Genomic DNA, 11,760 nt, shown 5'->3' on the forward strand with positions numbered 1-11,760 from the left:
TTCTACCTCAAGTTAGTTATTCTTGTTCATTTTAATTAATATTTATAACTTTAAATGAAGAACTTGGCTAAAAAATATATATAAAGTGGGTAAAGGAGCTGTCAGCCTATCATTTTTTTAACTCGTAAGATTGTTACTAATATTTGGAAAATTGCCCCAATATTTTTCACCAGCAACTAATGTAGTTTTTCCTTGATATGTCTTGTACAATTTAAGGTTAATTCAAATATATTTTCATTAATATATATTGAGTGACATGTTAAGTAAGTACATTAAGTGATTTTTTATATCGCAAAAAGTTAAATTGTAATTTCAAACTATATGACAAAGCTATAGGAATCCAAACAGTATGGTATTGGCATAAAAACAGACACAGAGACCAATGAACAGAATTGAGAACCCAGAAATAACCCATGCATATATGGTCAACTAATATTTGACAAGGGAGCCAAGAATACTCAATGGAGAAAGAATGGTCTCTTCAATAAATGATGTTGGAAAAACTGGATACTCACATGCAAAAGAATGAAATTGGACTCTTATCTTACACTCACAAAATTAACTCAAAATGAATTAAAGACTTAAATGTAACCTTGAAACTGTAAAACCCCTAGAAGAAAACATAGAGGAAAGCTCCTTGACAATGGTCTTTGCAATGATTTTTTTTGGATAGGACACCAAAAGGACAAGCCACAAAAGCAAAAATCAACAAGCGGCACTACATCAAACTAAAAAACTTCTGCACAGCAAAAGAAACAATCAACAAAATGAAAAGTCTACTTATGGAATGGGAGAAAATATTTGCAAACCAGATATCTGATAAAGGGTTAACATCCAAAATATATAAATAACTCATACAACTCAATAGCAAAATAACACAGAATCTAGTTAATAAATAGGCAAAGAACCTGAATAGACATTTTTCCAAAAAGAAGACATACAAATGACCAACAGGTTCATAAAAAGGAGCTCAGCATCATTAGTCATCATAAAAATCAAATGAAAACCCAATGATATATCTCCTCACAACTGTTAAAATGCCTATCGTCAAAAAAAAAAAAAAAAAAAAAAAAGAAGAGCTAAGAAATGCTGGTGAGGATGAGGAGAAAAGAAAACCCTTGTGCACTGTTGGTGGAAATGTAAATTGCTGTAGCCACTATGGAAAACAGTATGGAGTTTCCTCGAGAAATTAAAAATAGAACTACTATATGATCCAGCAATCCCATTTCTAAGTGTATCCAAAGGAAATGAAATCACTATCTTAAAGAGACATTTGCACCACCATGTTCATCGTAGTATTAATCACAATAGTCAAGACATGGAAACAATCTATGTGTTCATTGATGGATGAATGGATAAAGAACACACAATGGAATGTTATTCAGCCATAAAAAAGAAAGAAATTCTGACATTTGCAACAGCATGGATGAAACTTGAAGAAATTATGCTAAATGAAATGTCAGATACAGAAAAATGCATATTGTATGATCTCACTTACATGTGGAATCTAAAAAACCCAAACTCATAGAAACAGAGAGTAGATTGGTGGTTGCCAGAGGATGGGGGAAATGAGGAGATGTTGGTCAAAGTGTAAAAACTTCCAGTTATAAGAAGAATAAGTTCTGAGGGTCTGATGTACTGTATTGTGACTATAGTTAACAGTACTGTACTGTAAACCCGAAAGTTGCTAAGAAATTAGATTTTAAATGTTCTCACAATAACAATAACAGCAAATATTAAAAAATTTCCTGGGCATCTCTGAAAAATGGAAAATGACCTGTGACAGGAATAAAAGTAGATCACCCTTAGAATTTTCAACAATAACACCCTTTGCCAAAGAAAAATGGAGTAACAAATTAAAGATACAGAAAGAATAAAATGTGATTTTCTGTCTGAAAAATTATTATTCCAGTAAAAAGAACAATGAAACTGTTAACTAAGGAAATGTCGTTTTCATGGGCCCTTTCTGAAGAATTTACTGGAGAAAGATTCTCAGACAGCCAACAGTCTTCTCTTTCATACCCTCTATTTTTGTTGTGTCTGGTGATTTCATAGCTGACATTTATTCTTTCACAACACACTACTCTCTTTCACTCATCTCATCACTGACATTTGGGAAGCTTAGTGAAAGACATGAACTGAGTGATATTTTGCAGAAAGCCCTGCTCTCTTCCGGTACTCACCAAGCCAAAGAGAAGCCTGCCTTCCATCAGGACTGCCCCTTCTGCAGCCACCCACACAATGTGAATAAGTGTGCCCAGTACTCCCCTCTCTTCCTTAGTTCTGACCCTCCTTTCCTACCTGAAGGTCTGCCATGAGCCCCCTGGTCAGGACTGATCATCTCCAGTTTCTCTTCCATAATAATGTCTGGAGATATAACAGTCACTCCAATAAAATAAGGGGAACTATTAAGCCCAAGAAATTAATCTCTTCTTCCAACAAAGCCCAGCTCGAACCCTTCTGCTTTCCCACATACCCAGAGAAGAATTGCCAACTGCTAATATATTCCACATTCTAGAATATATCCATAATAATGCAAGGAAGAAAACACCAGTCTGCCTGGTCACCTTGCAAAGGCAATGTTATCTGTAGCAAACACCATGGTATTAGAAAGCCTTCCTTTAATATTACCTGTAACAATTCAGAAAGAGCCAAATCCAGACACTCATGTGCATAGCACAGGATCCACTCATCCACATTGCTCAAGGGCCTGTCTTTAGGGTTTCCGGCCACACAGACTTCCTTGTGATATTCCAGCCAAACTGTCTTCAAATTCGCACTAGCCCTACACAAAATGGAACAATAACATAAGACCTACACTAGTTCTGAAATAACTGGCAGCTGATGATACTGACTAATCTTGATCTTCACTGACCGAGAAGGATGACCTGGCAACTGCTGAATATAATAGAATGATCAGCAGCTGAAAAGGCAACCAATGCAGATGACCTAAAAAGATGATTATGGAAACACAGTACCTTCTTGCCAAATCTTACAAACAAAAGGCAACAAAGCTAGTGAAGACCAGACTAGCCCTTGATTTAGATGATTAAAGAAATTCTCCCAAAGTGCATAGCAAAAAAAAAAAAGCTAGATATAAAATGAAAAATAAACAGAGAGAATTGATTCATGAGATAAAATATTAATGTATAAGTTTCAGAAGGAAAGTGGAGAGAAATGAGCGTCTGAGTACTGTGAAGAAAAGTCCCTGTGTTGAAGAAAAATCTGAGAAAACATTCCAGCACAGAAACTACCTGAAAGTTAGAAGATTAGTGCAGTGCAATTGAGGCTTTGAAGGGGTATCAGACTATATTATTGGAGTGCATAATTGTAGCCACTAGTTTATCAGTGGGGGTGGTTAAATATATCTCTTAGAAGTAATAAGGCCTAAATTGAATCTTGCAGAAGATTCTAGAAAGAGGAAACAGCAGACAGAAATCTTGGAGACGTAAATTAACATTCATTCAAGAAACTATGTATTCAATTTGTTTGGATCTAGAAATCCTACGTTGGATTCTGTGTCGATTTTTGCTCTCACTAAATATCATAATCCCCAAGGATAGTAATAAGAATAGAAAGTTTATTTCACCTGTGTTCTACAACACCAAGACTTCCCTGATTAAAACCATATGCAGAGAATCTTGGAGGATCTCTGGGGCATGAACAGTCAACCTTCCGTCATCTGTGTGAGCCCAAGTGTGTGTTTTCCTCATACATTTCAAAATTAAACCGAAATGATCTCTATATCATCAAAAATATTAGCTAAATATCATACCCATAGTTACACACACAAACAATACAATGGAAGAAGAGAGAAACAATCTCACCATCAGACTGAATATCAAATGATGAAGGAACATTTCTAATATTTGCTCTGGCTGCTTGGACACGGTTCCTTCCAAAACAACCCAAGTCACACGTTGTACCTATTAAGAATGAGACACTAACAACATCCTATCCACACCATCCCACTGGGCGAAGTCCCACAAAGAAAGAAGGGATGTACCTGACCTGACCTGACCTGACCTAGTCTACCAGGTGATGAGGTCCATCCAGTGTGGAGCTCAAAGACTCCATTGTTCTGCTTGTCTTTATAAAGGAAGCCACCTGGGTTCTCCCAGCACAGAGTTGGGAGAAACTCCAGAGCTTCCTCCAAGATGCTGCTGGTCCTGCTCTCAGTGGCCTTGCTGGCCCTGAGCTCAGCTGAGAGCTCAAATAGTGGTAAAAACCAAAAAGGGTGTGGGGGCTGTTGTGACTCTGCTTAGGGCTCAGGAGATCATCTGTAGTGAGGAATGGTGTGGGAGGGGAGACAAATTAGAGGAAAAAGGAGGCTGCATAGTTCTTAAGATAAGGATAAGGTCAGTAATGTCCTCATTTCATGCCAAGGCCTTATATTTTATTTAAAGTGCAGCTGGAACCCAAGAAAGAATTTGGCAGGGGAATGACAAGCTCATATTTGCGTTTTTAGAAAATTCTGACCGTGCTGTGAAGGATGCGTTGGAAGATGGCAAGACTGGTACAGGGAAGGCCAGTCGTGAAGATGTTATGGTAATCAAAGCAGGCAGTGGATGTAGTGGCCTTGCTGGGAATGCCATATAGATGAAGATAAACACACAGCAGAGCTATTTCAGAGATAGAGAAGAGGATATGAAATTTCTCTCTCTCTACATAGCAATATAGAGATACCAGGACCTGATGTTCTCATTTTTCTCCCTCCCATATTTAATATTTCAATGTGCTGTGAGCAATACGTGTAAGATTATATCCAAATGTTTATCCCTGGTAGCCCGGCTTGGAGAAAGCATGTTAACGTAAGTAAAAGTATTTAATGAAGAAAGAAGGCAGAAGTATACTAAAACATGAAATACCTCAGCACTTAGCTTAAATTAACTTTAGCGTTTGAGGGATCCTAAGGAAGATAAAAAGGTCCTTTTCTATTTTGAGTTTGTGGTTGACACTCAGCATAGTAACAACCCTGCCGCTCCCTTACATGTTGCTCTCTTTCTAAAGGCATCACGGACCATGGCTGACAAGTTAACTTAGAGTCCAGACAGATAGTGGTTGGCAGGGGTCCTTTCTCTGTAGAACAAGTGTGAGCTCTAACAGATTTGGGACTTAACTTTTCACTTCATCTTGTGCATCTTTTCCTAGATGTCAGCGACGAAGAATATTCTGCCTTCATATCAGGTAAATCTCAATTAATCCTCAATATACATTCCTTCCATTCTCTTCTCAAGAACTTTTCAGTTCTCCCATGTCTTATTACCATCATTTTCCTGTCAAGAATTGATTAACGTTAATACCCCTAGCAATATAGGCAATCATCTACCCAACCTTGATTCTGGGGACTGTGAGCAGGACCTCAACTTGAACAACAGAGATGTGTCTGCGCTGGATGACAAAAGGAGTGTGCTACCTGTTCTCTCAGGCCAGCAATGACTGCTGAGAGGTGACAGACAGAGGGCAGGAGTCCTATTACTGACTCCTCCATCCCATTGAGAACCAACCCCTCAACTGCTCCTGCTTCCCCAATGTTACTCTCTGGTTTAAGCAGTAGTGCAAGTAAGAGTCTTGGTCCCTTTACTCCATGTTTCTCCACTCAGCTGTGCCCCTATAGCTGATAAAAATTTGCCACAGTTATTTGGTGAATCCGTGTGGGCCATCACTTTGTCTTTCTCTCTCTCTTAGTATTTCTCTACCCAAATCTTGGAGCCTGAGGCTTCCCCATGGAGCCCAAGTGGCCAGACAGAAGAAGCACATTTGTCAAATTATGTCAGTGGCCTGAAATGTAACTGGCAGCATAAGTGACATTAATAATCCCTTTGCTTTTCCTCTACACTTGGAGACATTCTCTGGGAATTCTAAGATATCTAAGACCTGCTTTTTCATCAAACTTAAACTCACATGTTTGTCTCATGAGCAAAGAACTAGAACTTCAATATTACTAGTATGCTGATGAAGAGGACTACTGCAAAAGGAAGTAGTGGGCAAGGGGGAGGTGGGAAGTTGAGGGGCAAATTCTGGGAAAAAGGGACTGTTGCGTATATTCATCAGAGTTCAATCTGAGAAGGGAGGCCTCCATCACTAAGTCATCTATTCTTGCGCCATATCCATGCAGACATAAAGGAACAAAGCCAGAACCCAAATCAGAACCATCAGAGACCAGCTCCCGGAGGACGCCCACCTAGAGCCCCTTCCGACGGCGGAAACCCAAATAACAGCTCCCAGGAGCGACCACCCCGACCAGGCGGAAACCCAAACAACGGCTCTCAGGAGCGACCACCCCGACCAGGCGGAAACCCAAATAACGGCTCTCAGGAGCGACCACCCCGACCAGGCGGAAACCCAAACAACGGCTCTCAGGAGCGACCACCCCGACCAGGCGGAAACCCAAACAACGGCTCTCAGGAGCGACCACCCCGACCAGGCGGAAACCCAAACAACGGCTCCCAGGAGCGACCACCCCGACCAGGCGGAAACCCAAACAACGGCTCCCAGGAGCGACCACCCCGACCAGGCGGAAACCCAAACAACGGCTCTCAGGAGCGACCACCCCGACCAGGCGGAAACCCAAACAACGGCTCCCAGGAGCTACCACCCCGACCAGGCGGAAACCCAAACAACGGCTCTCAGGAGCGACCACCCCGACCAGGCGGAAACCCAAATAACGGCTCTCAGGAGCGACCACCCAGACCACAGGGCAATCAAAATCCTCCTCCCCCACCTCCTCCTGGAGGGCCCCAGGGACCACCACCCCCACCAGCAGGACCTCCACCTCCAGCTCCTCCTGATAATGGAAACCAAGAGGATGCTCCTCAGGACAGAGGACCCCAGGGAGGAAGAGGCCCAGCAAGATCCCCTTCTGAGGATGCTCCTCAGCAGCAACCACCCAGACCACAAGGCAATCAAAATCGTCCTCCCCCACCTCCTCCTGGAGGGCCCCAGGGACCCCCACCCCCACCAGCAGGACCCCCACCTCCAGCCCCTCCTGATGGTGGAAACCAAGAGGATGCTCCTCAGGACAGAGGACCCCAGAGAGGAAGAGGCCCAGCAAGATCCCCTTCTGAGGGTGCTCCTCAGCAGCAACCACCCAGACCACAAGGCAATCAAAATCGTCCTCCCCCACCTCCTCCTGGAGGGCCCCAGGGACCACCACCTCCAGGAGGCCAGCCACCCCAGTAATATGGAATTCAATGACAGGTATGATTCTATTTCACTCTCCATCAAAGGCCCTAATGCCTACAGTTCTCAAACTTCACTTTGCCAATGAATCAACTGGAAACATTGAAATGGGATAGTCCTAGGGCCCATTTCTAAAGATTTCTCTTCAGATATTCTAGAATAGGGTCAAGACTTTATTTTTAACAAACTGTCCAAGGAAATTTCAATTTTGAGAGACACTGCCATAAGTGGGCTTTTTTCCCACGATTACCTGTCTTAAAATGGGCTGGTAATGAGGAAGTAGAGCAGTGTCCTCCCTTTGGTCCTCCCCTCTGCTCCTCCTCAGGCTCAAAGACTTCCCATCTCAAGTTTCCACCTGACTACTCTACTCAGTCCTGCCTCACAGTAGGCTTCTTGGGCCCAGTGTGCCTGCTAAATACCACTTTAGTTTTATGCTGTTAAATGTTATCTAGCTTTTAAAATATTTACTTTTAAATTAATATATGATCAAGGTAAATAAAATTAATAGAATGGTATGAAATTAAATCTTAAAGGCTTATCTCTTCCTATCTCCCCACTTCCCTCCCCCAAAGCCAACACTGTTAACCCTTTGAACATCCCCTTGGAAAAATTTATGCTTATATAAACATAAATTAATACTTTCTGCAAATGGTATTATAATTTATGTGCAGATTTATTGTCCTCATTTCATATAAAATATTTCTTAGAAAGATTTCATTTTAGGTCACAGAGATATATGGCTCTATGTGGTCTTTTCTTGGATTTGTTTTACAATTGTATACTATTCCATTGTGTGGCTGTGCCAAGATTTCTTTAGCCAACCCTGTCAATGGACATTTTGGTCACTTTCCATTTTTTCCAATTGTAGCATATGTGCAGTGACCATCTTTTTAAATATTTCTTTGAACATTTTCAGTAACAACCAAAAGATAAACAACCTAGGAATAATCTCTTTCATTCATCTTGCAAGCAACTATTTAGAGCACATTATCTCCTAGGTGCATAAAAACAGGAAACAAAAAGAAATTAGGAAGGAACAGGCAGAGGGAGCAGGGGAGAGGGAGAAAGATGGGCTCTCACCTACTTCACTTCAGTAACACCAGCAATGGATTAGAAACTACCTGCCATGTCTTGGCTTCTCCCTCAGCTTCCCTTTTTGTTTGTTTGTTTCAGAAAATGAATATGAAGATAAGTGTCCTTCAGAAAGCCTTCACACTGGAACAATGCAGTCTGTCTTCAATATGCCAATAAAATAATCAGCATCCAATTTCTGAGTGCCATCTCTCATTCTGGGTGTTTGTGAGTCTGGAATTTGAGGGTTGTGAACACAGCACAGGACCATCAAGACCCCTTCTCATTGATGCTTCTGGCAAGCTTCATCCTGGGCCACTTTCCTAGAAAACACTGTTGCTCTGTTCTTTCTTTGGGAACAGGAGTAGATCTCTCCTCTTTCTCCCTGCTATCACCTCCTCCCTCCCCCGGACACGTTTATTCACAAGCCAGCTGCCAACTGAAAGAATGCCAGTCTTCCTCCCTTCTCTGGATGCTACATCACAAATACTATTTCTCAACATCGTATTTCAGAGCTTTGACTGAAATTAATTTTAAAGAGACAAGGAAAATATAACAAATGTGAGGAAGTTGCATTGGCTGATAGAATTCTTGAAATTTACAAAATAATTTATCCTGCTCGCTAGGGAAGTGAATATGGTTCTAGGCCTCTGTTCCCCCTAAACCACTATACCCTGTTCTTTCATTTTTATCACTGCTCAATTCTATCGCACCTTAGGCCCCCCACATTCTTTAACAAAACCTGGGTGGATTTCATAAAGGAGGTGGCATGATGTGTTTTAAAATAGAAGCAAGAAATTTGGAGTCCTTCAGTAATGTGTTGAAGTCCTAACTCTTTTTCCTCCAGCTCTGGACTTTTAGCACGCTACTTAAATTCTCAGAGCCTCAGTTTCCTCTCTGTAAAATGAGGGTGATTATAATACCTACCCTAAGGGATCCAGAGTAACAACATAAGGTACCTGAACACCTCACAGAGATTGACCCCCTCTCCTCCTTATAACTGTTTTAGGGAAGAACAGTAGACATGAAATTGTAAGGAATTAAATCCTCCCAAATTAAAATTTTTCCAATTGGTTTGTCAAAAGATCTAATCACAATATTCTCAGACAATGTCTGTTCCAGATTTTAAAAGGAAAATAAAATAAATCACTGTCTCTCTATCTCTATGTTTTTTTTAAAGAGTGGCCCTGAGCTAACATGTATTTCCAATATTCCTTTTTTTTGCTTCTCCTCGAAGCTCCCCCCCACCCAGTACACAGTTGTATATTTTAGTTGTAGGTCATTCTAGTTCTGCTATGTGGGATGCCACCTCAGCATGGCCTGATGAACAGTGCTAGGTCCACGCCCAGGACCAAACCAGTGAAATCCTAGGCCACCAAAGTGGAGCATGTGAACTTAACCACTAGCCACAGGGCCAACCCCCTGTCTATGTTTTTTGTTTTTTTTTTTTTTAGCATTTTCTGTCTTACCATTCTATTTGTAAAAGTCTTTTTAGTTTTTTGTTCTGAGCACCTACTAGTCTGTTGTGTGTATTGTCACACATTTAATATTGACTTTACGTCATGATAATTTGAAATAGAAAGTCTTCTTAAACTTCTACCAGATCAGGAAAGTGTTAATTAATATAATGAAGTGTTGCTTACATAATATCAAAGTTGGTCCACCACCCAAAATAAAGTATCTAGAATAAGAAAACATTAAAAAAATATTTTAACGGATTCCTAAGCTGGCTTTTAGACTAAAACAATGAAAGAGACAAAGTTCTTAAAATTCTAATAAAGGAAAAAGAACGTAAAACAATACAAACTTCAGAAATGGAAACGAGAAATTAACTCTAGGTGCGTAGATTTTAAAAATAAGAAGAAAACATCATGTAAAACTCTATTCTAGTAGAATCTTTAATTAATTAAACATTAATGTGAATTGATGTAAATTACAAAATTTGACCCTAGAAGTTTAGGAAAAGTTGAATAGGAAAAAAACACAAAAGAACTGGAAGAAGTTGATAGGACACCTATCACTGTTACCTCCAACATCAATGGATGTAGCAAATTTTAATATCTAACTTTTTATGTCATGGAAGAACACATAATTCTTATAATATGTAAGTTATTCTCAAATATCGAAAAGGTTAACAAGTTTCTAAATTCATTCAGTTTGGATCACAAAACAAGATATATAGACCTGCAAAAATATTTCGAAGATATCTGTATTCCCATGTTCAGAGCAGCATTATTCACAATAGCCAAAAGTGGCAACCACGAAAATGTCCTTCCAGGGATGACTAGATAAACAAAATGTGGTCTATGCATACAATAGATGCAATATTGTGATTTATAAGAAATATATATAATTTAGTCATTCAAACAACAAAAATATATTTTCAGATACATTTGATCTTCATCTACAGTTCCTGGCTCACCGAATCTAAAACCCTTGGAATGTCCTGAGTGATAAGAGCAATGGAAGAATCTTTTGTTATCATATTTGGTCTCTTGTCTTCAGTTCCTAAAAATGCTTCAGAGCCATAAAAGTGAAATTAGTGTCTTGTTATTCATAACAAACTCTTTCCACAACAACTCAGTTTATGTTAATCGAGGTGACTTTTGCAAAGAACCTGAGGATGAGGACCAGTTGCCAGGGGAGCCAACCATGTAATTAGAGGGTTGGATACTACAGTTCTACTCCCTGACCTCCAGGAAGGGAAGAGGGTCTGGAGGTTGAATCAATCACCAATGGCCAATGATCTAATCAATTGTGCCTTTGTAATGAAGCCTTCACAAAAAAAAAAAGAGAAGGGAGTTAAGAGAGCTTCCAAGTAGGGGAGCCAGAACGTGTCCATGTGCTACCATGCCAAGCCCCAAACTCCTCAAGGAGCATAGCTTTGTTGTTCGGGATATTGCCCTCTATATCTCTTCATCTGGTGATTGATTCATGTCCCTTAATATCTTTTGCAATAAACCAGTACTCTAGCTAGTAAATTGCTTTCTTGAGTTCTCTCAGCCACACTAGCAAATTAATCAAACTCAAGGTGGGAGATGTGAGAACCTCTGGTTAGTAGCCAGTAGGTCTGAAGTACAGGTAACAACATGGACTTGCAATTGGTTCTGAAGTGTAGGGCAGTCTTGTGGACTTGAATGCTTAACCTGTGGAATCTGATAGTGTCAGAACTTGGTTAAATTGTAGAACACCCAGCTGGTGTTAGAGAATTGCTTGGTGGTGTGGGAAAAAAACCCAACACATCAGAATTGCTGATCAGAAAAATTAGTCACAAAGCTAGGAAGTAATGGACTGGGATTCAAACCAGACCCTCTGGCTCAGAATCTGGGCTCTCCATACTTATGTTATGCCACTTTTCATGATTCAGGAAGACCCTTTGCATATTATACTCTTCTTTAGCTTCCACAGGGACTCGCAAGCTTGATTTAGGGGCAGATATTTGTAACTAAATGTCTTAATTTCCTCCTTGCTGGGGAACACGCGCTTTCTGCACTTTCCCATTGTGTA

At 40.4% G+C, this 11,760-nt stretch overlaps 1 protein-coding gene across 1 annotated transcript; it reads left to right on the top strand.

The window, feature by feature from the left end:
- Positions 1–4,137: 4,137 nt before the first annotated feature.
- On the top strand, positions 4,138–8,448 carry LOC106834115 (basic salivary proline-rich protein 3-like). The gene is made up of 4 exons (XM_070495041.1): positions 4,138–4,221; positions 5,152–5,187; positions 6,119–7,200; positions 8,356–8,448. Exons 1-3 carry the CDS (start codon positions 4,158–4,160, stop codon positions 7,180–7,182), a joined length of 1,164 nt encoding a protein of 387 aa, XP_070351142.1. The 5' UTR covers positions 4,138–4,157; the 3' UTR covers positions 7,183–7,200; positions 8,356–8,448.
- Positions 8,449–11,760: the final 3,312 nt, after the last annotated feature.

The sequence above is a fragment of the Equus asinus genome, chromosome 22 (genome assembly GCF_041296235.1).
Source record: "Equus asinus isolate D_3611 breed Donkey chromosome 22, EquAss-T2T_v2, whole genome shotgun sequence".
NCBI lineage: Eukaryota > Metazoa > Chordata > Mammalia > Perissodactyla > Equidae > Equus > Equus asinus.